Below are 27,806 nucleotides of genomic sequence, written 5' to 3'. Positions count from 1 at the left end.
TTTAAAGGAGCTACCCTGGCAACGAGGCACGGCCCCGTGAGGCCCCGTGACGAATAATGGCGCCTGCCCTCCACTGCTCACAGGCTGGCGGAGGCGAGGGGAGCCGCCCCGGAACCCAGGCTGCACACAAGGCCACCTGGCCAAGCATGAACTTGGCATGACTGATTTGGAATCAGACACAGCTTTCCTAACTCAGTCCTCAGTGTTGCATACCCCAGGCAACATGTGCTTTTTTTTTTTAACATCCCAAATACGTTCGACCGGTGGATGAGCCTCCCTAGAAAGTGGAATATTGAAACCATTATGTAAAGAAATGCACCCAGCAAACCTGCAGCTTTCCTCTGCCGCCTCACCCTGTTTCAGCACAGAACGGGGGCGGCTGCCCCACCCGAGGACAGCAGGCGTGTGACACAGGAGGTGCGCGCCCCGCTCCCGCTGCAGGAGCTGGAAAGTAGACACGGCTGGGAGCTGGGGGATGGCAGGCACAGTGGGGGCCCCTCAGCTTCTCCAGAAACACAATGAACAAGAGGGCACCTCAGGATTTTGGAGCCTATGTTGCTTTTAAACATGAAAATGTAAAAGAAAGTTCTGCTTGAAAAAAATAAACTGAGAACAATTAAGAATATTCTGGGACTTCCCTGGTGGTGCAGTGGGGTTAAGAATATACCTGCCAATGCAGGGGACACGGGTTCGAGCCCTGGTCCGGGAAGATACCACATACCGCAGAGCAACTAAGCCCGTGCCCCACAGCTACTGAACCTGTGCTCTAGAGTTTGCGAGCCACAACTACTGAGCCTGCGTGCCGCAACTACTGAAGCCCATGCGCCTAGAGCCCGTGCTCTGCAGCAAGAGAAGCCACCACAGTGAGAAGCCCGTGCACCCCAAGGAAGAGTAGCCCCCGCTCGCCACAACTAGAGAAAGCCCGCGCGCAGCAACGAAGACTCAACGCAGCCAAAAATAAATAAATTAATTAATTAATTTCAGAAAAAGAATATTCCGATGCACAGAATCAGGATTCCATTAAACGACTGTGGACTCTTTAATTCACTGGAATAGCCTCCAAATCAAAACAGAGTTTTAAAAAGTGGTTTTAGCCCGTGTAATTGTTCATCCTTCACTCAACAGGTACTTTCACTGAGCGCCCATGTTCATCATCACTGAAATGATCTTGCCATCTCTGACCCCAAAAGACAAAAGGAGCAATTTAGCCCCTGGAAGGAGCACAATGCCAAGCACGGGTTCTCTTCGTGAATGGAGCCCTGGCACTGAGTGCCACCCGGCGTCCATCTGTGCCCGAATCTCTCGTGAAGAAACGGGGGCCCTGAGTGTTGAAGGAACCAACCGAGGGTGCGAGGCACACATCCAGGGAGGGGATGCGGGGCTTCGGTGGCCCTGTCAGGCACCTGCAGACTTCTCACATGGAAAACACGCTGCTTCCTAGAACTGTGCAGAACTTCTGAACTGGCTCAGAAGTGATACCTAGATGCTTACAGTATTCTTACAATGTATTTTCCATCTTATGCCTGAAACAACTTTTGAAGTTGGAAACCTCAAATGTAGCTCTTCAACACACACACACACACACACACACACACACACACACACACACAAACAAACTCTGGCCCACTTAGCGCTTTCCTAGAGGAGGGACCAGGGGCCAGGCTGGCCTTGGGTATTGTTAGATTAAAGCCTGACTTAGCATCTCACTTGGGGTGACCAGGCTCCGAGTAACTGCATCTCCTAAACAAATTCTCAGAGGCTAACTTCTCCGTCAGACTGTTTATTAATTTATACTATGAAATGTGCGTGCTGAAGGAACCAGCACGACTGCTCATGGGACAGTGGCCTCTACTTGCGGACCAAAGTGAACAATAAGGTGACATACACCGAGCCACTCCACGCGCACCAGGCTCAGCCCAGCGCGTTCTAGAGAAAGCGTGTGGCAGTGAAGGAAGGAAACCCGCGCCGGGCACCTCGAATGCCTCAGTACGGTGTTCACGCACCCTTACCTACTCCTTTAGTTAATAACACAAAACCGCCCCAGAACAAAGGCTTCAAGTGCAATGCCCTGGGGTCCTTCAGTTCAGCATTCAGCAAACGTCTAATGGGCACTTGGCATGTGCCCGGCACTGGGGCTGCACCTCAAGGGACCCCCTTCCCTGGCCCAGGGCCCCTTCTGCTGAGGGAGAGAGGGGGGGACTGCTCAGCGGGGATCAGGCTCCGCAGGGCTGCGGGACAACACCAGGGAGAGACACCCAGGCCAGCGCGTGGGCCGGGCAGAACCACTGTCCAACTGTCCAGCTGGGCAAGGCAGCGGCTACTCCCCAGATTCACCCCCGCCCAAGTACACGAAGCACCCCGACAAATCCTCTCCTATAAGCACCACTGTTTAAAACTGTATCTCAACGTTGCCTATCTTAACTCCAACTCCCTGTAACGCAAGTCAACAGATTTACTATCTTTTTAAAAAGAAAGTTAAGCACTTAAGCGCCTACCAACAGAAAAAGAGCCTTTCTTAGGTGCCGCAGAGGCCCAAATAAGGAGTACGACACAGCCCGCGCCCCAGGACCTCCTACAGACCTCGAGTTCCCCATCTCAGGACTAGGCGTGAACCTGACCTCCCCCACTGCAGCGGTTTGCTCCGGTGACACACACTGCGCCTGACCGTCCACGCGGCGGCCGAGGCCACTCCTGCCGGGCACTCCTCCTCCCTCAGGCGTCACGGGTGAAATTCCAGGCGCGAGTCTGCACCGTGAACGTGCCCTTTCTTGACCTCTTCCCTAAATCATTTTCCAACTCAGATCTTGGGACCTAACTGACTACAAATCTACATGAACGTCACTCTTCCTCAGCAGACCTGACATCCACGGTCTCCTACTCCTTAAGTGAAGATGGACGAACCCAACAACCTACAAACAGCTCACCTTGCTCACATCGCTGGCCACGGGGGCTGCCAGTTCTCAGACCCGGAAGCCAGCAGGAACCCTCCACCCCACCTTCCCAAAATAAAGGTCACAAGACCCAAACAATCATTCTAGATGGCTCTTTCCACACTGGGTTTGCACCTACCTCGTTCTCCATGGAACACCCCGCTGGAAAGTCTGTGTGAGGAGGAATTTCTCTGGAGGAATTCTGGTTCCTCCCCCTCTGCCGATAGTTACCGTGCATTCTCCTCTGTTCACTTCTGAGCTTGTTGAAAAATATGGTCAGATGTTAGCCCTCCCTCTGAAAAAAACACGTGAATGAACAGGAAGACCAGAAACCACAGCTTCCTTCTGCAAACCCCACTGAAGCTGTTTACAGTTTTTTAAAAAAGTGTGAGGCAGGCAACACCCTAAAACTGCTGGCAAAATCCAAACAGGCTGCATGCACGAAAAGACATAAAGTAAACCCACACATCTTCATACTAAACCAGCACGTCTTCTACCTAAACCTCCACGTCTCCTTACTGAACCAGCCTATCTTCTAATTAAGCTTGCACATCTCCTTACTGAACCAGCACATCTTCTAACTAAACCAGCACACCTCTTTACTGAACCAGCACATCTTCTAATTAAACCAACACGTCTTCTTACTAAACCAGCCCATCTCCTTACCAAGTCAGCAGATCTTCTTAGCAAACCAGCCCATCTTCTTATTGAACCAGCCCATCTTCTAATTAAATCAACACATCTTCTTACTAAACCAGCCCATCTTCTTACTAAGCCAGCCCACATTCTTACTAAGCCAGCCCATCTTCTTACTAAACCAGCCCACCTTCTTACCAAATCAGCAGATCTTCTTACTAAACCAGCCCATCCTCTTACTAAACCAGTGAATCTTCCTTACTACCTCTAGCACGCAGAGCCCACGGGTGGCCTCCCCACATTTCTAGCCAATACCGTGTAGTCAGCTGAAGGACATTATTTTGCAAGTCCGACCATTCTGCAAATCCAAACGACAAAGTTAGAAAGAGTAAGCAAGGAAGCTGAGAGCACTGCTGGGGCTCCCCCTCCTGACGTGCGTTGTCACCTATGTGGTGGGACCCGCTGACCTGGCTGTCTCCGGCCGGCTGTTGCCTGCTTCAGGGCACTGTAGTCCAGGGGGCCTGTGCAGAGCACACCTTCTCCATGACCGTCAGCCTACAAAAGCCTCTACCTGCCTCCAGGACTCTTGCGTTTGAGATGCAACTTTGAAACTAAAGAGTATGTCCTTGAGCAAGCTCACTTTAACTCCTTCAGGGTCAAATCTGATCCTGAAAAGGAGAAGTTGGGTTTGTTGATGCTGAAGACCCTTACACTCTCTAGATGTTCCAGAATGGCTGCAAATAGGAGAGGCTACTTAATTAACTGTTCTGGTTAATTAGAGTGATGATTTAGAGTGACCATATTCACAGCTCAAAACATAACAAATATAATACAATTTTACTGACATTAGATTTATTAATATTAGATTAATATTAGATTTGATTTGATCAAAGTGCTAATTTTCAACAGTTTTCTGCCCATAAAAATGGTTATTTCATATGGTTCGATTTAAACTGTAACAAAGTTTAGTATTTCCTGATTCTGAAAAGACTGGTTCAGAACAATAATTTCATGCCTCAGTTACCACTACACATGCCGCAGATGTAGAAAGCACAGTAAACCGGGTAAGGAGTACTGCACTAGATTTGTTTGAATAAACATGTGGTATTGACTGGACTATCCCTTTATCTCTTTAGACACACAGGGCACCATGGGTACTGTCTGGACTCCGCTTTCTCCTTCTTTCTAAAAGCTGCCCCTGCAGAGCAGAATCAGGTAGCTCTGAGGGAAAGGGAACCAGGAGTGAGATTCAGAGACCTCAGGAGGTGGAGCAGCCCCCAGGACGTAACCTGGTGACTGTGGGGCCTGAGTCCACTGCCTGGTCCCCACTAGGTCCCCCTGCATGCGACACGCAGCCCACCCTTCCAAAGTCCCAGAGCTGCCCCTCCTGGGGAAACACAGGAAACTAAAGGAAGCCCACCAGCTGCACATACAAGCCAACCTGTCCTGCTTTCACAGATACAATGATCACCAGGGTCAGCATGGAAGAGAAAGGGCAGGGAGCACAGGGGGCAAAGGAGAGACTGGATGGGGGCTTAAATTCTGGAGGGTTTAGAGGCATTTGAGGAGAACAGCATCCATAAACACAGCCAAGAGAGAGAGACAGAGACAGAGCAAACAAGAAAGGTATCTTAGAAATTACATACATGATCGCTGAATAATAAAATGGGTGTAACTGAAAGCCCAATTAGTGACCCGGAATACGGTGGCACTGTTACAAATGAACGTTCCAATCATCTTGATGATCGACAGCACTAACTCTGAACCCCAATTAAGCAAAACGTTAGCCCCCCCAAAAGAATTCCATTCCTATTAGGATTGAGTCCCAAAAAAATTGTACTCAGTGATTATCACACTTTGAATTTCACCAATGAAAATGTGGAAATTTGTTTTCTCTCTTCTGATGTGATACCTACTTAAAACCCTCAATGTTACCTCTTGGCCCATAAAGCCTAAAACATTTATTATCTGGTCCTTTACATGAAAAGCTTGCCAACTCTATCCTAGAACATAAAGCGAAAGATGAAAAATAAGAAAACATCGGGACTTCCCTGGTGGTGCAGTGGTTAAGAATCCGCTTGCCAATGCAGGGGACACAGGTTCGAGCCCTGGTCCGGGAAGATCCCACATGCCATGCAGCAACTAAGCCCGTGCGCCACGACTATTGAGCCTGCGCTCTAGAGCCCGCGAGCCACAACTACTGAGCTCACGTGCCACAGCTACTGAAGCCCACCGCCTAGAGCCCATGCTCTGCAACAAGAGAAGGCACTGCAAAGAGAAGCCCGTGCACCGCAACGAAAAGTAGCCCCCACTCGCCACAACTAGAGAAAGCCCGCGTGCAGCAACAAAGACCCCATGCAGCCAAAAATAAATAAATAAATAAATTTATTAAAAAAAATAATAGAAATTTTAAAACTGCCACAGTAGCATTATTTTGCTTTAAAACTTGACAGGAATTTTTTTAAATCTTCAACTATCCAACTGGTGTTCAAATTTTTCACCAATAGACTCACATTTTTTTTTTAATAGTTTGTTCAAATCAAGATGCGAATCAGGTCCATCGATAGACTGCCCTGAGCCGACACAATTCTTAAGTCTCTTGATGCATTTGTTAAATAGCCAGGGCAGGTCGTCCTGTAGAATATCCCACTTTCTGGCTCCTGCAGGCTGTATCTCTGTCAGAACTTTGAAGATGCTTCTCAGCCCCTGTATTTCTTGTAGACCGGTGGTCAGATCGTGAGGCTTTATTTAACTCAAGTGCGATGTTTCTTCAAGAACGCTTCCATCAGGGGGCACATAATATTGGGCAGTGACCGGCCACTGATGGCTATGGCCTGGCCCCTTTGTCTCATAGTTGGATATTTTTCAACAGTCTGGTTCCACAATTCCTTTATCATTTATTAGTGGAAACATTTACATAAAGAGACCTTTTCCCTCCTCGACTACTTGGTCACCCTGAGGTACAGATCCTTCAGAAAAGTCAAGTTAAATGCATCATCCTTTCTCTTCAGCAATGCTGCTTCCTTGGAATCGCTGGAGCTAAACAATCCATTAGTCATCATCTTATGGACGATCCAGTTGTCCCACCCCGGCCAGCGGCGGCCTCTTCAAAGTGGACCCTGGCAGCTGCCGAGGGCTCCTCAGACCTAGAATTGGCCACGGCTGCTTCTAGAGGAAAGTGCTGTTTCAGGCCCACTGCCACTCACCGAGGGGGTTCACTGCGCCTGGGACTTGGCACCAGAGAGACTGAGGAAATAAGCACCTTGTGTTTAAGAGAAAAACCTCATGAATTCACAGTATTTCCAACCCAAAGTAGGATTACAGGGTTATTGATCACATTCTTTGGTATTATCTGCACCCACCCACTCCTCCTATGGTGAAAGCCAGTGTGTAATGTTAATGTAACTATAGTTCCACTTTATCCTAAAACATATGGAACAGTGGCAATAATACCAGTATTATTACTAATAAAATGATTACTGAAAACAATTTGCTTAAAGTTTTTTCGTTGCTTTTCTTGTCCTTGGTGTATGTCCCACTGTCGGCCTGCTGTCGAATTTCTATGATTTAATTACTTGAAATAACTCTTTTCTGTGGCGTTATGTCTTTTGTTTGTTTTTGCCATTTTTACTAATACTTTGCTTTTGATTTTTTTAAGTAATTTTTTTTTTAATGTTTGGATTCAATTGTAATCCTTTAAGTCGTTACATGGTCCAAACTCACAAGGCCCATGCTGAGAGGTCAGCCCCTCCCCTCTAGATAATCATCGAAGATAGGGCTCTACGCTGCACCCTCCCACCCCGGCCCGCTGTGAGGCTGCAGCATGGTTTAGCGAGCCTGCACCCCAGGGATGGACTGAGGCCAAAATGAACAGCCTGGTGCGCGAACTGCCTCGTGTTTTTGCCCATGTTTCCTTGGGGGAGGTTTCCGAAGTGGGATGCTGGGTCAGTCACCAGAGTTCAGCCAGACATAGCCCCTTATGCCCTGTCAGGAGCTATGCTGGCCGGTTCCTCATGCCTGACCAAGTAGGGATGTCTGCTGGCCTGAAAGGTGAGAAAAAGTCGCTCAGTGTGCTCTTAATTTGCATTTCTCTTATTATGCAAGAGTCTGAGTTGCCTTTTCACACATTTAAAAGCCATTTGAGTTTCTTTTTCAGTGAACTGTCTGCTCCCATCTCTCGACTTGTTTTTTCCTCTCAGGTCCTCAGCCTTTGTTTTCTCTATTTTTAGAAGCACCTTATATATGGGATATTTGCTTTTTGTTTTATAAGTTGTAAATATTTTTTCTCGATTTGTTGTCTTTTTACTTTGCTTATGTTTATGTTATCAGATCTGGTCTTTCCCCTCCTTGCTCTGAATTTTGAATAATAGTTAAGAAAGTTTCCTCGGGAATTCCCTGGCGGTCCAGTGGTTAAAACTCCACGCTTTCACTGCTGAGGGCCCAGGTTTGATGCCCAGTCAGGAAACTAAGATCCCAAAAGCCACGCGGTACGGCCAAAAAAAAGTTTCCTCATCTCCCAGATCACTGAAGAATTCACCCATGTTTTTGCCTAGTACCTCTATGGCTTAATTATTTTTGCTTTCATTTAAACCTCTGAACCACCTGTTCACCCTTGTGTACACTAGGAAGGATGGATCTGATTTCATCCTTTTCCACACGCTTGTCCAGCTACCCCAATATCGCCCATTGCTCAGCTGTGCCCACTGCTGTGAAACACCGTTTTACTGGGCACTCAGGTTTCCCCAGGTCTCCCCATGGAGGGGGGCCTGTTTCTGTATTTTCTCCTCTGTTCCTGCAGCTTATCCCAGGACAACCCCACAGCTCCAATCGGGGGCGAGACGGCACAACCCCATCTGGGGTTGTTCCCTCATTTTTCTTCTTCAGAGATTGTTCTTGCTTGGGCGTAACAAAAAATGAGCTTTAAGTCAAGTGGTCTCGTTTCATTAACAAGCCCCATGGTATTGTCATTGGGATCATGTTAAAAATTAATTCAGGGAGAGCAGACACAGTCACGATGCCACTATCCCACCCGAACACAGGTGTCTTCCACTTCTTCAAGTCCATGTTTGTGTGTTTCAGGAGATTTTCTTATAGAGATTTTGGATGTTTCTGTTCATTTTAACCCTAAAGTATGTACTTGTAATCGTAAACAGATCTTCTATTATACGCTGGCGTTCCAACAGGACGAAGGGAAAAGCCAAGCTGGCTGGAGGGGCTGTAGAGCAACAGGGCGGGAGGAGACAGCAACGGATACAAGAGCCCAGCCTGGGGTGCGGGAACTGGGGGGCTGGGGTACGTGGGGAGGAGGGCGAGGACCCTCAGGCCCCATATATTCCTGTGCTGTTGACTTGAACACTGACTGTGGTTTCTGCATTTGAGCTGCACTAGCTGTTTTCATCGGCCCGTGTAACTGGGAGAGAAGCTACGAGGCACTGATGGGAGGGCCTGGAGGCTGGTGTAGGTGACCCTGCATGGCAAGCCTTGACAAATGCATGGCAAGAGTTGCTGGCACCCCTAAAGGGGCCAAGACGCACTACTGAACCCATGTCTGGGCCTGAGGTTCCACCCAGTCAGCGTAATAGAAGCCACTGGTGCATGGAGCCCTCAAACAGCAGGGCCGCTGTCCCCATGCCACCTGGCATGGCAACCGGGCCTGAATGTGTTGCTGCCACTGATGGCTCCCAATGTGCCACCTCAGACACCACCAGTGCCTTCTGAAAGAACGCTGTGCCCTCTGGGAAGAAAACAAGTCAGTCTGCCTACACCTGGCAAAGTGAACAGCAGACCTTTATTGCCTGAACTCTCCATCGGCTGCCCAGCCGGCACGTGCCGAGTGATGGTGGGACTTCATTCTTGTGGGAGTCGTAGCAGACTGATGGCTCCCAGAGAGAACCACCTGCGAGGGTTACGTGCCACCCGCCCACCTCTGTCTAAAGGGGCAGGTCATGAGGAAAGCAAAGTCCAAGGCCTGGCTTCCCCGGGTCACCTGTGGGCCATTTGGACAGCATCATGGACAGCATGTCACACTCTGACCCCACAGCCACTAACAGAGAGGATGCCAATCCCCGATGGCCCCTTGGGATACAGAAGGCGCTTCTCCCGTAAGGACAGGAGCACCCGAAGTGGGAATGGGATGAGGGGGAGGAACGCTCACCGAAGGCAAAACGATGACAGCTCGAGCACAATTCGAACAAGTTCTCTCCCAACTGCATTCTCATAAGGTGAGACCCGCCCCAGAAACGCCCAACAGAAAGAACAGCTCCACTTAAAGGTAAAACCCATGCACTTCCATAAACAGGAGGCTGCACGTCGTCTGGCCCCAGAGGAAGCAAGGTCCACTACCTTACCCACACTGCTGACTCAGGTAGAGCCTCGCCCACCAGACCGGTCCCAGGTCACGGATGGTAAAGCTTGCCTCACTTCTGAGGTGCATGACCCACGGAAGGCTGCAGCTGCCTGCATGACTGATCATGAGTGTCCCACAGTCCAACACACTGGACACACTGACCAAGGGCCAAACATCCAGGTTCCCTGCTGCAGGACAGATGTGACAACCTATCCATGCGTCGAATCTTCATGGAGCCCATGTAAGCGCCCACAAAGGAAGCGCTGCCATGGGCAAAGTCAACGAGCATCTCTACTAGAGCCTGACCCCCTGGTGATGGGCGACCAGAAGAGACTAGTGCAGCCAAGAGGACGGCCATTGGAAACCTATCCGCATCCCTGGTGAGCACGTCATCAGGAATGTGATGGAAGCAACACAGGAGATGCGTACATGGACGCCGAGCACCTGCTGAGCGTAAGGGATGGGCAGTGCACATGCAACTCCACCTCCATAGAGGCCACCACCTCAGCGCTAATTCTGCTAAGGAATTAGGGGGAATTCCTGGGCCAGTTTTGCAATTTTTCTTAAGTTTGAAATTATTTCAAAATAAAAAGATTCTTAAAAACACACATCAGGGCTTCTCTGGTGGCGCAGTGGTTGAGAGTCCGCCTGCCGATGCAGCGGACACGGGTTTGTGCCCCGGTCCGGGAAGATCCCACATGCCGCGGAGCGGCTGGGCCCGTGAGTCATGGCTGCTGAGCCTGCGCGTCCGGAGCCTGTGCTCCGCAACAGGAGAGGCCACAACAGTGAGAAGCACGCGTACCGTAAAACAAAAACAAAAACAAAAACACCACACATCAAAATAATAAACATTTTACAAGGGTACACAAACAAAAGGACCTGCATCAAACAGGTAAGGATGGTTGCCAATGAAGGAGGGGCACGAAAGAGGAGTGAGGACTGGGGAATCAAAGAAAATGGATAAGTGAATAAATAAAACCAACAGAAAGCACCAGGACTTCCCTGGTGGCACAGTGGTTAAGAATCCACCTGCCAATGCAGGGGACACGGGTTCGAGCCCTGGTCCGGGAAGATCCCACATGCCACAGAGCAACTAAGCCTGTGAGCCACAACTACTGAGCCCACATGCCACAACTACTGAAGCCTGCATGCCTAGAGCCCATGCTCCGCGACAAGAGAAGCCATGATAATGAGAAGCCTGCACACTGCAACGAAGAGTAGCCCCCACTCGCCACAACTAGAGAAAGCCCCGCAGCAACAAAGACTCAATGCAGCCAAAAATTAATTAATTAATCTTTTTAAAAAACCAACTTTTAAGTGCACTTTGGAAAATAAAATCCAAAATTATTAGCAAATGCAATTTTCATCTACTAGCTTGGCAAATATTCAACAGCTTGGAAATATGCCATGTGGGCAAAGATATTAAAAAACAAGCACCCGTGGGAGGGAGGGAGACGCAAGAGGGAAGACATATGGGAACATATGTATATGTATAGCTGATTCACTTTGTTATAAAGCAGAAACTAACACACCATTGTAAAGCAACTATACCCCAATAAAGATTTTTAAAAAAAAAAAAAAAAAAAAACAAGCACCCTCATCATAAATTGCTGTTAAGAATAAAAACTAGGAACTTCCCTGGTGGTCCAGTGTCTAAGACTCCTCCACACTCCCAATGCAGGGGGCCTGGGTTCGATCCCTGGTCAAGGAACTAGATCCCACATGCCACAACTAAAGATCCTGCATGCCACAACTAAGACCCCGAGTAGCCAAATAAACAAACAAATATATTTTTTTTAAAAATGAAGAAGAAAAACTGGAACAATCACTATGGGGAACAATGTGCCAATATCTATAAAATTACAAATGTACATATGCTTTCCTGATAATTGCATTTTCAGGAATTAATCCTATAAATACATTTACACACATGGGAAAGGTTGGTAGAAAGCTAATATGTGCATTTTTTTGTTAGAGCAAAATGACAACCTAAAAGTTCATAAACAGGCTACTGTTTAAATGAATTATATTAATCCACAGGAGAAAATGCCATTCAGCTCTAAAAAAGAATAAAGAATCTACATACCCATAATGAAAGAGCTCCAGAAAATATTGTCAAGAAAAAATAACACCAAAGAGGTTCCTATTTGCAAAAGAGAGGAGTAGATTGTATCAGAATAACTTTCTCACGAATCAGGGTTATGAACTCTAGGATCTAGAAGTAATAACACCCCAGTAGCAATAAGCACATCTACTGACCAGATCTTGGTTTCTAAATATCATTTCCACTGAGAGCAACCAGTGCTCCTTGGACAAATGTCAAGCTCAGGGCTGGACAAGAAAGTATCAGATGAACCTGGAGCATCTTGTGGCAAACGTAAGCAAGAACTCAGAGAGTACCGGGGGGCTTCCCTGGTGGCACAGCAGTTAAGAATCTGCCTGCCAGTGCAGGGGACATGGGTTCGAGACCTGGTCTGGGAAGATCCCACATGCCGCGGAGCAACTAAGCCCGTGCACCACAACTACTGAGCCTACACTCTAGAGCCCGCGAGCCACAACTACTGAGCCCACGTGCCACAACTACTGAGCCTGTGCTCTAGAGCCCGCAAGCCACAACTACTGAGCCCATGTGCCACAACTACTGAGCCCACATGCCACAACTACTGAGCCTGTGCTCTAAAGCCCGCAAGCCACAACTACTGAGCCCACGTGCCAGAACTACTGAGCCTGCGCTCTAGAACCCGCGAGCCACAACTACTGAGCCCACGTGCCAGAACTACTGAGCCTGCGCTCTAGAGTCCGTGAGCCACAACTACTGAAGCCCGCAAGCCTAGAGCCCATGCTCCGCAACAAGAGAAGCCCACGCACCGGAACGAAGAGCAGCCCCCACTCAACACAACTAGAGAAAGCCCGTGCGCAGCAACAAAGACCCAACGCAGCCAAAAATAAATTTAAAAAATAAATAAATTTATCAAAAAAAAAATACATGAAGCCAAAATGAACTGAACTACAGGGAGAAACAGGCAAACCTAAAACAATAACTGGAGACTTTAACACCCCCCTTCTCAATAACTGACAGAATTAGCATACAAAAATTCAGTAGGAAACAGTTTGGCAGTGTTTTACAAAGTTAAATATATAGTTCCTATATAACTGGGCAATTCCATTAGTAGTTATTGTCCACAAGAAATGATAACATATGTCCACACAATGGGTCATTCACAGATGTTCACAGCAGCTTTTCATTATAATACAAAACTAAAAAGAACCCTAATGTCCGACAAAAGGTGACGGATAAACAAACTGTGGTATGTACATACCACAGACTACTACTCAGCAATAACACACACACGACATTATGGATGAATCTCAAAAACATTATGCTGAGTAGAGGTTCTTGCACGCAAGTATATTGTATGAATCCATTTGTATCAAGTTCTAGAGCAGATAAAACTAATTCAGACAATACTAATGTATATTGGAAATTAATCCAAACAGCAATAATCTATAGTGGAAATACAGAACAATGGTTGCCTGGGAAAGGGACTTCCTAAGAGGTAGGAAGGGAACTTTCTGATTGAGGATTATGGTCTATTTCTTGGCAGGGGTTTGGGTTACACAGGTGCATGCTTTTGCCAAAATTTAGCTAATGTACATTTAAGATGTGTCCGTTTCACCATAAATTTTACAGAGAAAGAAAACTGTAAACAAATGCTGAACTCTAGTTAATGATACGCATGCTGAAGTGTTTAGATCAAAGTGAACTGATGTCTGCAATTTACTTTGAAATGCATCAGAAAAATAAAATGGGTCGATGGACAGGTAGAAGGATGAAGAGATGGGTAGACATGAGATAAAACAAACATACCAAATGTTAATGGCAGAATCTAGGCAGTGGGTATATGGGTATTTGCCATAAAATTCTTCCAACTTTGGTGGATTCAAAACTTTTCATAATAAAATGCTTGGGGCGTGCGGGGTGGAGGAAGCGCACTGTGGCTGTCGACTCCTCTTCCGAGAAGCAGCGCTCAAGATGCACACGTTTTATGTGGAGGCTTAGAACACAGCCTAAAATAGGTCTGACATTGGATGTACCTGCCTTCATCTACTATGCATATTTCAGAACATAAAATGTAAGAGCTATTTAGAGCAACACCTCTACCAGCAGTAATAAAACACTTAGACACGGTCAGACCCAAAACGTTTCCTGACATTGACAAGCAGGATAACATACCTGACACGTAGGTCTGTCCAAGGCCTTAAACTAATAAAACTGTATCCCCACCATGTAAATGGCAAGGGGAAAATGGAATATTCTAAACCACACCTGACTGTAGAGTTAATGGTAACGACACACAGGAAGCATATTAGAGATCTGGGGAAAAAACTGCATGTCATTTCAAACTATAGAATGAATAATAAAGATTCAAATAAATAAAAGTTTCTTCTTCTCAGAGTCACAAGTAACAACACAGGTGAGCCAGCATCTCCCACACCAGGTAACACAACAGGGTCAGAATGACCATTTTTCTCACTTTCCGAATTCAACTATTCTTTCCGCCTCCTGGGTTACAAGATACACACTGCAGTTTGCCATCCTAAGCCTTGAACAAAAGCCCAAATTCCAACTTCCTACTGCACCCATTAAAGATGATTCCTTTTCACGGCACTGAACACATCTAATGCCTGTGATCAAATGCCCTAATTCTTAACGCAATCCAGCAGAAAACTGCTACCGTTCAGGCACACTTCGGAGGAAAACCTGTAACATTTTTGGCACCAGCACACAGCTAAGAAGAAATGTCCTTTTTATTTCTACTAAATCGACAAATCCAAATCAAAACTCTGTCGCAATTGCATAACCATTAACACTGCGTGTCACATTTGAAGAACGGCCACTGGCCTTGGACTGAGGGATAAGAGCGAGCAAACGGAGCAGTGAAAGTGCCCACAAAGAACACGGGGCAGGACAATGGCACGGAGGCTGGGCAAATGTGGCTCAGCCCAATCCCCTGCTACAGACCCTAGGTCACATGACCACAGTGAGTGTGCGGTTTGCGGCCCACACAGAGCACATGCAAGTGGTCCCGCCACTCTGAGTAGCTCGTCCACGTCTAAGACGACAGTGGAGACCAGGTCCTCAGAACCTCCAGGCTAGGATGAGACCAGGTCCCACCGAACCAGTCCTAGCAGAGGACTGACTGCACTAGACTCTTGTCACATCAGCGTGATGTCTAGGGTATGCTTCAAAATAACCCACTTAGTCTGCCTGAACAAAGCACCACAGACCTGGCAGCTTCAAGAACAGTTATTTATTGTCTCGCAGTCCCGGAGGCTGGGTGTCCGAGACCAAGGGTTCAGCAGGGCTGGTTTCTCCCGAGGCCGCTTCCTCAGTTTGGAAACAGCCATCTTCTCCCTGATCTCCACAACATCCCTATACTGGATGCACATCCCCGGTGTCTCTTTGTCCAAATTTCCTCTTCTTATAAGGACATCAGTCATATGGGATTAGGGCCCACCCTAGTGACCTCACTTACCCTTTTTCTAAAAATATTTATTTATTTATTTATTTATTTATTTTTGGCTGTGTTGGGTCTTCGTTGCTGCACGCAGGCTTTCTCTAGTTGCAGCGAGTGGGGGTCTACTCTTTGTTGCAGTGCACAGGCTTCTCAGTGCAGTGGCTTCTCCTGTTGCGGAGCACGGGCTCTAGGCGCACGCGCTTCAGTAGTTGTGACACGCGGGCTCAGCAGCTGTGGCATGCGGGCTCAGTAGTTGTGGCTCGCAGGCTCAGTAGTTGTGGCACACGGGCTTAGTTGCCCCACGGCATGTGGGATCTTCCCAGGCCAGGGCTCGAACCTGTGTCCCTTGCACTGGCAGGCGGATTCTTAACCACTGCGCCACCAGGGAAGCCCAACCTCATTTATCCTTAATCACCTCTTTAAACGCCCTATCTCCAAATGCAGACGCATTCTGAGGGGCTGGGGGGGTCAGGGCTTCAACATATGAGTTGGGGGCGCAGGGCATAGTTTAGCCCATAACACCTGGGGAGCAGGAGTGGATGAGGAAAAAGTGTACCTGAAACAACCTGCTCATGCATTGATGATATTTGACATTGTGGCATTTGAATCTGCATTAGAAGATTTTCTCTACACTTGTACTTGATGTCTTCATAACAAAAAGGTTTCCTTATTCACTCTTATCAAATCACACTTCCTAATATCCATCCTCATCTGTCCTCTGAGCTCCCCTTCAAGCTCTGTGGCCACAGACCTCATCTGTCTCCCCAGCATCTGCACCTGGCACACAGTGACAATGAACAATTCTTAAAGCAATGAATGAAAACCTCCAATGGCTTCAGCTGCACCCGGGACCAAAACCAACCCTACACACAAACACCCTGGGCTCCAAGCCCTCCCAGCACTTCAGGGCCTCAGTCCCCTCCTTGCCTGCTTCTGTACATCACATGCATGGTCTCCCGGGTGGAATTAGCTGATGCCTGCCTGTCTCTCCTGATATGAGGGCACTGGCCCTCTCTCATTCTCTAACATGGTGTGAGCAGCTTACTCTCCAAATAAAATGAGATGGCCTCAGCCCTTCTCACTGTACTGAGCATGTAATAGGCACCCAAATAAATAAATAGGATGATTTCACACCAATCAGCTAAATCTACAGTACTTAACTGCATCACACCACAGAGTGGTGATGAGGATGGAGCAGGTGGGTTATTATTGCTGACAGAAATGAAGAAATAAAAGACTAACAGTAACTGCAGTGACCAAACCTACTGGGTACAGAAGGCACTTGTCCTTGACCTCACAGGGCAGAACACTGACAGCCCTTCCCATTCCAGAGCAGCCCCCTATTGCAGTACTGTTGGTCATAAAAATGTCTTCCTCTCAAACGATGCCCAGAGCAGAAATAGAAAAGTACTAGAAGATTCTGATGTGCTTTCTGAACCTAAATTATCACGATCAGTGGGTTATCAATCTGACTGAAGAAGACCAGGGAATTTACAGTTCCTAATGCAGAAAATTAATAAATACATGATACTATGTAAACGGTAATTCTCCAAACCAGAAGAGGAATGAGCCTCATGTTTGCCAGTTATTCTGGACTCATCTACTGACGGCCTGACGTCTGGTCTCCACCAGATACCTCCTGCAGTGGTCTTCCGGCCTCCTCACCCCAGGGTGCAACACTGCCATCGAAGAATCACTGTGACAACCATCCGAGAGGAAAGAAAACAAGGTAGAGAGGCCCAAATTCACTTTGTTAACCCATATTATGGCTGTGACACCTACAGAATCAATACAGTTATAAAAGCAATTTAGTAGGTCATGACCAGCAGTTTAAAAAAAAAACCAAAAAAAAAGAACAGAATAAAAAAAATCAGAGTGCCCTGCTTGTAGTAATAATTATTTCTTTAAACTTTCATTTCAGCGATACAAATACTTACACATATGCACACATACCTGTAGAGAAGGTATGGCTGCCTGAGGGCTGGTGTAGCTCAAACTCCCACTTCCTCACAGACACTAGCTAAGGGATGATTTGGCAAGTACGTGGGCTGATAACTGGGGACCCATAACCTAGAGGAATATTTTTCTCCCCACTTTTCTTATGGAAACTTCAAAAATTCACAAAAGTAAGCAGAATAACGAATAATGAATAACCACTGCCAAAGCATTCAGCTGTCTCCCCTCTTTTTTTTCTAGTCTGAGTAAAGCAAATCTCCGAAATCATATTGTTTCACCTATAAATACCCCAGTGTATATGTCTATCAGATCAGAACTTGACAAGACATTACAAATATTACACCCAACAAAATTAATAATAATGCCTCATTATCATTTACACCAAGTCCTACATTTCTAGGGTACTTTATAACCTTTGGTTTTTTTCATTTAAAGAATACAAATAAAACAGACCAATGTAAAACTATTTAACTTTGTTCAGGCTGAAATCATGGCTACCTGTGGTGCGACCTATGCCCCGACAGCAGCAGAAGCAGCAGAAACCGGGACCTGAACAAGGTTGAGGGCCAAGGGTGACTTCCCACAACTGTGTCTTCCCAAAGGCTGTGATCCGCATCTGAGTCAAGTGTTTTTATAAAAATGCACATAATCCAACTCAAGTGTAAACCTAAGCTTCCTACAAAAAGGAATTACATCCTAACAGAAGAGTATCAAAATGCATGGAACTTGGGTCTGCTCTGTAAGGAGGAAGTCTCATTCTCCAAACCCCCAAGTAGGAATGGTGGCCTCAAAGGTACCAGTCACTCTGGGGACGTTCAGGCAGGAGAGTGACCTCCATGGTCATTCCTACTCCCCAGGTCCCACGCCTCTGGCAGCTAGTGGACTTCTCTGTCCACACGTCCATACCCCAGACCTCCCCATCTTCTCATCAGCTCCTCCCACACCCCATCACCCAGCACCTTCCACGGGACATTACTGGCTCCAGTCACCATCATCGTGTGTGCCAAGGTAGCCTGAGTAAGGACAGGGCTGTACCTGTGCACTCTATATGAAATCCACTCTGGTCTACTGGTTCTCTGGCAGCTCGATGAGTCCTGTCCTGAGGAAACAGGCCACGTTAGAACAAGCCTGAATAACTGCTTGACAGAACACCAAGACAAGCATCTGAAGACCTGAAGAGCCTATCAATCCACATTTTTACAAGGCTTAAATCTGCACTTTTTGAGGAAGCTAACTTGGAAAGAGAATTTAAATGTCCAAATGGTACTTTCATAAAACTATGAAGTCATTACTCGCTGCTTCTGCTTGAATTTGTGTATAAGTTTTAAAATCGATAGCTCTAGTTAATTTAGAATAATGAGAACAACTTAAGCATCAAATTGACTGAGTTGGAGGTGACCTCACATTGAATGGGGGAGCAGAGCAGGAAGGTTCTACTGGCATGTGATTGGCTGAGAGCAAGAGGTAAAGTGTGCTAAGTCGTGGCCTGGATAGAAATCTATGCCCCAGAGCTCTCTGCCTAGCCTGCCTGTAGGAAAATGAGATACGGCAGTGGCAGAGTACACAGAAAACACAAACCTCCTGGCTTAGGCAACTGTGTAATAACAGGTTATCTCCTCTAATAGAGACAATGAAATGTATTAATCTTCTCTATGCCTGAATCTTTCCATTGCCCCCACTATAAAATTCTTGAGATTTACTGGTTCTATTCCAAAAGCTCAGGAATGTCTTACCACTTCTCTGTCTCTCTCAATATGCGGAATGTTCAAATGTTTCTTCCAGAGCTGGTTGAAAGTTCTGGGGAAAATTCATTCTCATCCTTCCCCATCAGATGGGCTAGTACCCACATGAAGAGAATAACTCTCCTTAGCAGGCACCATTTGGACTGATTGTGGAAGATACCGCGTGGCCAGGATTGGTCCTCTGCTAGGACTGAGCCAGCTTATCTACAGAATGCTGGCAGCCATGAGCACTGGTGACAGGCCTTCTCCTACAAGGGCCCTGGCCCACCTGCCTATCTGTGACAGGAAAGGATGCAACTGACTACATTTCTTGTGAAGGCATCTACCAGCTTTGGTAGAAACACTAAATAAACTCAGCTTTCCCCCTTTTTGGTGGGCAGCATCCCTCTGTGGTCTAATGCTTGCAGGCTGAATCACTTTCTTGGGCTGTTTTCCAGACTTAAACCATCTTTGTAGGTAACTGCAACTGATACTGCACTTAAATTACACATGTGTATTAATAACCTAACAAAACAATGAATAAAGAAAGTGAGAGGAGAAGCACTGCACAATTCCCCGAAGACCACCTGGCTACACTTCATTTCAAATACTTTTTTAAAATGGGACACCTTGTGATGAGTAATCGTCAACTGAAGGACACAGCTGGCTCTGAAGAGCAGAAGATCAGAGGATTTATCAAGGTCTGTTTTAAACTTGCACATAAAAGTGCACACACATTTATTAAAACGAAAATAACAGGTAAGACACTTCGATTATAAAGCCTGTATTTGAAAAAGATACATTTCATCGAAATCCATTTTACATTTTAATGATAGCTTATCTCACATGGTTATTTGTCTCCTTAAAATGTTGAGTTTCTTTATCAATTACTCTAGCTTGTAATTAAAGCCACATTTTAAAAATTACAAAGACTAAGGAGCCTCTTGAACTGTGTCCTAAATCCAACTGCCAAATGTAACGTCACTGAAATCACTCAGCTGGTATTAGGTAGAGCAAAACTCAGCCCGCGCTGGCCGGACCGGACCGTGAACGGGCTGTACCATGAAGAAGTTTTTGCTTTTACTTGGTACCCCAATACTGAAGTCAACTAAGCAGCAAATGTTTCTACATTAACCTTACACCCCATTTTCTCAAGATGCTAACCCTGGAAAACTTTCTGGCCCATAACGGGGTCCAGCTCCTCTGCAACCCCGGGTCACTGACCCGCGGGGAAGGCCATGTGCAGAGCCTGGGTTTGGGGGAGAGTCACTGACCGGAAGGGGCGGAAAGGCGTGGCTCCTTCCTCCCCCGCGCGCCCGGCCGGCAAAGGACCACCTAACCCCATTGTCCAGGGGCTCGCCTCCTACTCCATCGCGCGGAGACCGACTCCCGCGACCCTGTCCCGGGCCTGACCATGCGCCGTCCACCCGGGGTCCCCGGCCTGCCCGCCACGCTCACCTCCAACAGTGTGCGCCCCCGGGCCTCCCCACGCCGGACTTCCAACCTGGGGCCTCCCCACGCCGGACTCCCACCTCGGAACTCCCCTTGCCGGGCCTCCCTACGCCGGACTCCCGCCCGGGACCTCTCCAGGCTGGAGTCCCACCAGACTCCTGTCCCGGACCTCCCCACGCCTAGCCTCCCCACGCCGAACCTCCCAAATCAGAACTCCCCTCCACGGACCTCCCCAAGCCAGACTTTCCCACACCCCGCACTGGCAGACCGACGGGCGGCCCCGAAGGACCCTCCCGTGTTCCCCTCGTCCCCCGAACCCCAGCCCCTCCGCCTTCCGCCTGCCTTGGTCTGGGGTCCAGCCCGCCCCCCACCCGGCCTTCGGGAGGACGCGCCCCGCAGGCTCACCTTCTTGCCCTTCTTGCCCTCTTCCTCCATGTCGCCGCGAGCGGCCCCCGCGGCCCGGCCCGCCCCGGGAGCCCCGCGCCGCCCGCTGCCGCTACATGCTCGCCCGGGCCCCGCGGCTGCTGCCGCTCCTGCGCCGCTTGCCTGGCCGCAGTCTCCGCCCGCGGCCGCCAGGGGCCGTCCGCGCCCTGCACCCCGCACCCCGCACTTCCGGGCCGAGGGCGCGGCCCCGCCCCCGCGAGCACGCCCCTTCGGCCCACACGCCCCGCCCCCAACCCTTGTGAGCGGCCGAGAACGCGCCTGCCCTCCCCACCGCTTCAGGGCTGCGGGAGCGCGCCTATCGCGCCCCTATCCCGCCGCACTTCCTTCAGGGAGGGCCCGAGCGCGCCTGCCCCGCCTTCAGCCCACCCTCCCGGCCCCTCAGGGCCAAGGGAGCTGCTCCAGCTTTTCAATTCTGCCGCCATCTTTACGGCAGCCAACTTCCCAGCCTGCCTGGCGCTCAGGGAGAGGGAGCTCAGGCCAACAGGAAGGAGAGGACGGGGCCGGTGGGAGGGGTGGAACCTGTGGGGAAGGGGAGGAGGGGAAGAGGGTGGAGTGTGGGGCTATAGGAGGGGGCCTGTGGGAGGGGAAGGCGGGGCTCACAAAGGGGCGGGGCCTCGGATGGGAGTGGCCGGCGAGAATAGAAGGGCGTGGCCTGCGGGAAACCGAAGGCGGGGCCTCCTGGAGGAGCCAGGCCTTTGGGGAAGGGGCGCGGGACCCACTCCCTTTTCTTTTCTCGTTTTGCCTTCCATTCCTGCGGCCACAGTGAAGCTTTTTTCTAAGACTTCGTCTGTTCCAATGTCAGACTTCCTTAGGCAAACCCGTCAGGAAAGTTTAAATACAACAGCGAGCCCGTCCGGACCCTATCAGAATAAAAGGTGGAACCTTAACAGTCAGAAATAACTGCCACCTTTTACAGATGAGGTCCCAATGGGTTGGTTTGCCCAAAAGCACACTGCAAGCTGGAGTCAGCAGCAGCAGTCCCACTATTTTGCCACTAGACTAAGCTGGCAGTAAGAACCTTGCAGCACAGCTAGAATGTAAACTGACACCAAACCAGTATTTGTCTCAATTGATTTTTTTTTAAGAATACTGTCTCCTGTGCCAGTGGTCAATATATTGTCTCTCAGCTCCACATTCACTCTCATTTCTCTTTTCGGGATGGAGCTGGGCCCTTTGAGCATTCCTGCTTTGCCAGGTGGCCCAGTGTGAAGCTTTGCCAGGAGAAACGGCTGGGAGGCAGTGCAGGAGGAAGGGGCTTTGCCACCTGGTTCCAGTGAGCTTTCTCGGCAGGCACCTGCAGAAAGAGGCCTCTGAAGCGCCTACCTCCCTACATCAAGGGTAGCTTCTCCAGCTCTGGGTTCTCCGAAGCACCTGGCTCTGCAGTGAGGGGCTGCCAGCAGTACCCAGTACCCAGCAGCTGGCATATCCCTCCAGCACCCACGTTGGGAAGTTTTATATCCGAGTGGTCAGCAAGACACCTGCATGAACAGTTTTCCAGAGGGTGGACTTCAGCCAGTTCTGCCAGCACTTCTCTGCCATTCGGTGAGCTGAAGCTATTCTCTCTCCAACAAAGTCTGGCCCTCAGCCCTGGGAGGAGGGGGAGGGGGTCTTCCCTAGACAGCCCTCAGAACAGTAGCTGCTCCTTATACCTACTGTTTGTTTTTATTTTATTTACTTATTTATTTAGGCTACATCGGGCCTTCATTGCTGCGCGTGGGCTTTCCCTAGTTGCAGTGCTTGGGCTTCTCATTGTGATGGCTTCTCTTATTGCGGAGCATGGGCTCTAGGCACACGGGCTTCAGTAGTTGTGGTGTGCGGGCTTAGTGGCTCCACGGCATGTGGGACCTCCCCGGACCAGGGATCGAACCCGTGTCCCCTGAATTGGCAGGCGGATTCTTAACCACTGCACCACCAGGGAAGTCCCGTCCTACATTTTAAATCAATTCTGACAATATCTACCTGGAGAGAGCAAAACATCTCAGGGCGCAGTCCCATAAGACTGCCCTGCCCCCCACTTCAGATGACAATTGAAAGTCCAGGTTGTTACCTGTGCTTCTGACCAGCTATAAATTGGAGGTTCCCAGGACCCCCTGCTTGGGTGCAATTAATATGCTAGAATGAATCACAGAACTCAGGAAAACACTTTACTTACTGTTTACCAGTTTATTATAAAAGGATATGATAAAGATACAGATAAACATACAAATAAAAGAGATGCTTAAAGGTTTCCCTGGTGGCGCAGTGGTTGAGAGTCCGCCTGACGATGCAGGGGACGCGGGTTTGTGCCCCGGTCCGGGAAGATCCCACATGCCGCGGAGCGGCTGGGCCCGTGAGCCATGGCCGCTGGGCCTGCGCGTCCGGAGCCTGTGCTCCGCAAAGGGAGAGGCCACAACAGTGAGAGGCCCGCGTACCGCAAAAGAAAAAAAAAAAAAGATGCTTAGGGTAAGGTATGTGGGAAGGGGTATAGAGCTGTCTTCTGAACACACCATTCTCCCAGCCACCCCCCACGTGATCGGCAACCTAGAAGATCTCCAAACCCCATACTACTGGAATTTTATGGAGACTTCATCATATAGGCATGATCAATTATTAACTCTATTTTGTCTCTGGAGGATGGGGAGGTGGGGCTGAAAATTTCAAGCTCCTAATCATGGTCTTTCTGGTGACCAGCTCCCATCCAGTAACCATCCAGGAGCCCACCCAGAGTTGCCTCATTAGAACAAAGACATTCCTTTCACCCAGGAAATTTCAAGCGATGTGGGAGCTCTGTGCTAGGAACCCCGGGTAGAGACTAATATATGTATTCCCTATTTTTTCACAACCTGATCCCAGGCTGACCCTCCTCAGGCTGCTCCTACCCATTAGAACGCCTTTGCCTTATTTCCACACACACAAGTCCAGGCTTCAAGTAAAATTTTGCCTACTAATAATCAGATGGTGATAATTTTGGAAATGAAGGAGGACCAACTAAATGAGAACAGGCAAAGGCTATTTGTTCAGAGCTGGCTATAGTGAAGGAGTCAGCCACCATCACGTGCATCTGGCAGAGACCCAAAGGCAGGCAGAGGAGTGGGAGAGCTTCCTAGTGAAAAAGTCGGGGGTGTGGCCTGGGGAGGCTGGAGGTGGGCTACCTAGAAGTGGGGTATCCATGCGATTGATTGGAGGACTGTGTAGGGCTTTCTCTGGTTGGTCCTAATTTAGAAGTGGGAACAAAAATTAGGGAAGCTGTAAATTATTGACCAAGTTCTGGCCATTTGGCTTGCTTGGAGGTTATCATTTGCTTTCCTGGATTGTCACTAGAGATAGCAGTCTGACTCCCCCCAAGTCTGACTTAACAACAGCCAGCTTCCTGGGTGGGCTACTGTAGAGAAGGGGTTGGTTCCCTGGGCTGGTTGCTGCGGTTTGTGGGTCAGAATGCTATTTCTATAAATGGTCGGACCATTGTCTGTGTAGTCAGTCTCTCATAACAGACATAAGGCTAGCTGCAGTGTTAATTGAGAACAATATTTCTGCCAAGGTCGCACCTCGGATGTAAAGTGTCCCAACAACCTCCTTCTTTTTCGTGATTACTGCTTTCTTACCACTTACTTCCCTAGCCTGCTCTGTGGCCCCATCCCATGAACAAAAATGACTGGGACCCAGTTATTGAACTGCCTGCACTTCATGAAAGCCGCAATCTAGAGCTGATCCTCACTTCCCCTCTCCTCTCCTCTCCTCAGAATTATTCAGTGCAATCCCAAACCCTACAATACCCCTTTTCTACTCTTGTAACGAGAGGCAGCCCAGAATTCCCTGGGATTCTCCCTTGTTGCAGGAGATTAATAAAACAAACTTCCTTGGACACCTGGTTTGTCCCTGGTGGACTTACCTGTTAGATTTTATCACCCAGCTCAAGTATCACCTCTTCCACTAAATCTTTGGATGAAATTTTTTCCTCCCCCGCTCCCAAAGCACTTTATTCATATGTCTCTGATGTTAACCATGTTAGGACATTCCTGTACTAGATCGTTAAGTTCCTGTAAAGATAGGGACTGTGTGGGATTCCTCGTTGTATCTGAGAGTTCTAATGAAAGGAATGATGTGCACCAGGCCAGACTAAGATGGAAAGGCACTGACATCACCTGGAGACACCTTTGTACAGATGCTTCCTAGCTAGAGTTTTCGAACAATCCCTGAACAACTGAAAATTTACCCTCAGTTGACCTGTTCAAAGACAGTTTCCTGGACTCACATCTTTACAAGATTCCAGCTCTTTATGTTTTTTAAGTGAATCTTTTCACTGTTTCCAAGGCTGACTGCAGCTTTTTCCTTTTTGTCCCTCTCACCCATCGAGAACTAAATAGCTAGCAAATAACTACCTAGATGTCTCTGAGCTGTTCTTCGACATATGCCATGCAATACTTCATACCATGCTGTGCACGTGACAAATCCAGTATTGACTTAATTAGTGAAGAAAAGAATTTCTTTAGAGTTGATTCAAGTGAATTCTCAATGCATTTATAATATCCAGTTTCCAGGCCTGTAAATGATAAAGGACCAAACCAACGCTAAATCATTAATGACCCCTTGGAAGTAGAGCCACCCTGTGTGCCTCCAGTGAAAGAAACCTTGTAAGCCCTACTTTGATACCTCCTTGCTTATTACCTTCTGTTTTTTTTAAATTTATTTATGGCTGCATTGGGTCTTTGTTGCTGCGTGCAGGCTTTCTCTAGTTGCAGCGATCAGGGGCTCCTCTTCATTGTGGTGCATGGGCTTCTCACTGCGGTGGCTTCTCTTGTTGCGGAGCTCTAGCTGCACGGGCTTCAGTAGTTGTGGCACGTGGGCTCAGTAGTTGTGGCTTGCAGGCTCTAGAGCGCAGGCTCAGTAGTTGTGGTGCACAGGCTTAGTTGCTCTGTAGCATGTGGGATCTTCCTGGAGCAGGGATCGAACTCGTGTCCCCTGTATTGGCAGGCGGATTCTCAACCGCTGAGCCACTGGGGAAGCTCCTATTGCTTTCTGTGTATTCTTTCAGAGCCAAATCTCTGCTTTTCTTTCCAGGCATACATCCCAATTGGCTTGGAAGAATAATGGAGTTACTCTTTGGAGATGTGGTTTTAGAAAAAGTTCTTTTCAATATTCTGATAAGTACTTAAGAAATTGCTGACAGGTCTGTCTCTCTTTGTGCCAGTCTCATGCAGCCTCCTAGTATAAGGCAATTGAGCTTTGATTATGTGGTTTTTAATGTTTTGGCATCCTTTTTTATTACTTAGACAAAAGTTTCCATGGAACATCTTCCCCTTTCTAGGGAATTTTGTTGGTTATCATCTCAGAAAAAAGCTGTCCTCTTTTAGTCCTTGGCAAGCCCACCTTTTTTGGTCACACATAGACACCCACACTGTCACCCATGTTCTGACCCTCCATAACCAGTTACCTTCCTGGTTCTCTCGATTACATCATGGCAGAGTGACAGAATGGACAGAGTAGTGATCTGAGATAAAACAAGCCCTAGCCGCCTATGAGACCTTGAGCAAGCCACTTAACCTCTTTGGGTGAATGTTAGTCTCCATGTGAGCAATCTGTTCCCACCCTATGTCTCATGACATTTAACAAAATAATGGGATTTGTATACTATAAACTGCTTGAATGTATTTACTAGGTGCTCTACATAAAATATGAGTTTCAAGTATTACTCAGCTTTTCTTTACAGAACCAAGTTCTTGCTTTCGTAGCCTTATATTCAAGACCTTTGAATATGTACTTCTTATCCATTGCTCCACATGTTGAAGACTCTACAGTCCTGTTAATGCTTAGCTGTATTTCCAACAAGCCACGCCCTTTCCAGTCTAAGTACCTTCCAATGCGCTTTCCTCTGCCTGCGTGTAAGAAATATATTTAAACCCCAAATTTCCTCGCAACCCAGAGAACCTCTCCACAAAGACAGAATGTGATGCGCATCACAGTTAAAAGGGACGCAAACACAGAAAGAAACTCCACTCTTCCGTATAGTTAAGGGCAATTGGAGTCAGGTGACAAGTGGGCCCTTAGCCTCCCAGGACACTGGGAGATCAGAGTTTCTCCCCCTTGACAATAACATTTCAGAAGGAGTGTTCCCAGGCCCTTGGGAAACAATCCTGAGTCGTGAGAGTAGCCGTGGGCATATTTAGCCATTAGGGATGGACATTCCTTTGAAAAGGGCGGAGAATTCAATTCTAAAAGCAAAGGGGGTGTCTTCCCCTATTCTGAACAGGACCAAGCATCCAGCTTCTCACTTGTGCGACCTTCCGCCTGCACCAGCCTGCCGCGCCCAGCTCGCCGCTGGCTGCCGTCCTCCTGTTCCTTTACGAGGCCCGCTTCCCCACCTTCCTGGGTCCCCCATTTCCTCCCGGGGGTAACAGGAACGCGGCGCGCCCCGCCTCCAGCGGTTTACTACACTTCCGCTCTCGGCTTCACAAGGGACTACCGAGGGGCGCAGCTGACGCGCGCCCAGCCTCGCCCTGGCGCCCCTCGTGACGTCATCTCCCAGGGCCGCGCGGGTCACGTGACGCCACGTGCGTCTGCCAGCGGGCGGCGGGAGCGTGCGCGGCTGCACCCATGGGTGGCAGTCGGGGTGAGGCTGCTTCTGGGGGTCGTGGCCATCCAGTGCCATCAAGGGTCCCAGGCGGTGTCTGCCGTCTACTGAGGCCAGGTGAGGGTCGTAGGGCGTGCGGGCCTTGCTGGGGTGCGAGGTGCGGGGCGCCGGGCCCAGTTGGAGCGGGCGCGCCGTCTCCAAGTTATTCCGCGCTTGGCTCCGTCGGTCCGGTGATCGTTGCGGGTGCTCGGCCTG

The 27,806-nt window shown here is 48.6% G+C and overlaps 1 protein-coding gene across 5 annotated transcripts in view; it reads right to left on the bottom strand.

The window, feature by feature from the left end:
• Window positions 1-21,126, bottom strand: part of CCM2 (CCM2 scaffold protein) — a 59,369-nt gene extending 38,243 nt beyond the window's left edge. For 2 of the 5 annotated variants that reach the window (XM_032643070.1, XM_032643072.1), the window contains exon 1: window positions 20,966-21,126. In XM_032643070.1, coding sequence (XP_032498961.1) covers window positions 20,966-20,995 — 30 coding nt within the window. In that variant the 5' untranslated portion in view covers window positions 20,996-21,126. Of the gene's footprint in view, window positions 1-3,069; window positions 3,226-3,596; window positions 3,828-18,422; window positions 18,487-20,965 lie in introns of those variants that run through there. The other 3 variants (XM_032643067.1, XM_032643071.1, XM_032643069.1) reach the window with 3 other exon arrangements.
• Between the last annotated feature and the right edge of the window lie 6,680 nt (window positions 21,127-27,806).

Source organism: Phocoena sinus, chromosome 9 (assembly GCF_008692025.1).
Source record: "Phocoena sinus isolate mPhoSin1 chromosome 9, mPhoSin1.pri, whole genome shotgun sequence".
In the NCBI taxonomy this organism is placed as follows: Eukaryota; Metazoa; Chordata; class Mammalia; order Artiodactyla; family Phocoenidae; genus Phocoena; species Phocoena sinus.
Note: the sequence above shows the minus strand (reverse complement) of the source record. Positions and strands in the feature narration are given on the sequence as shown.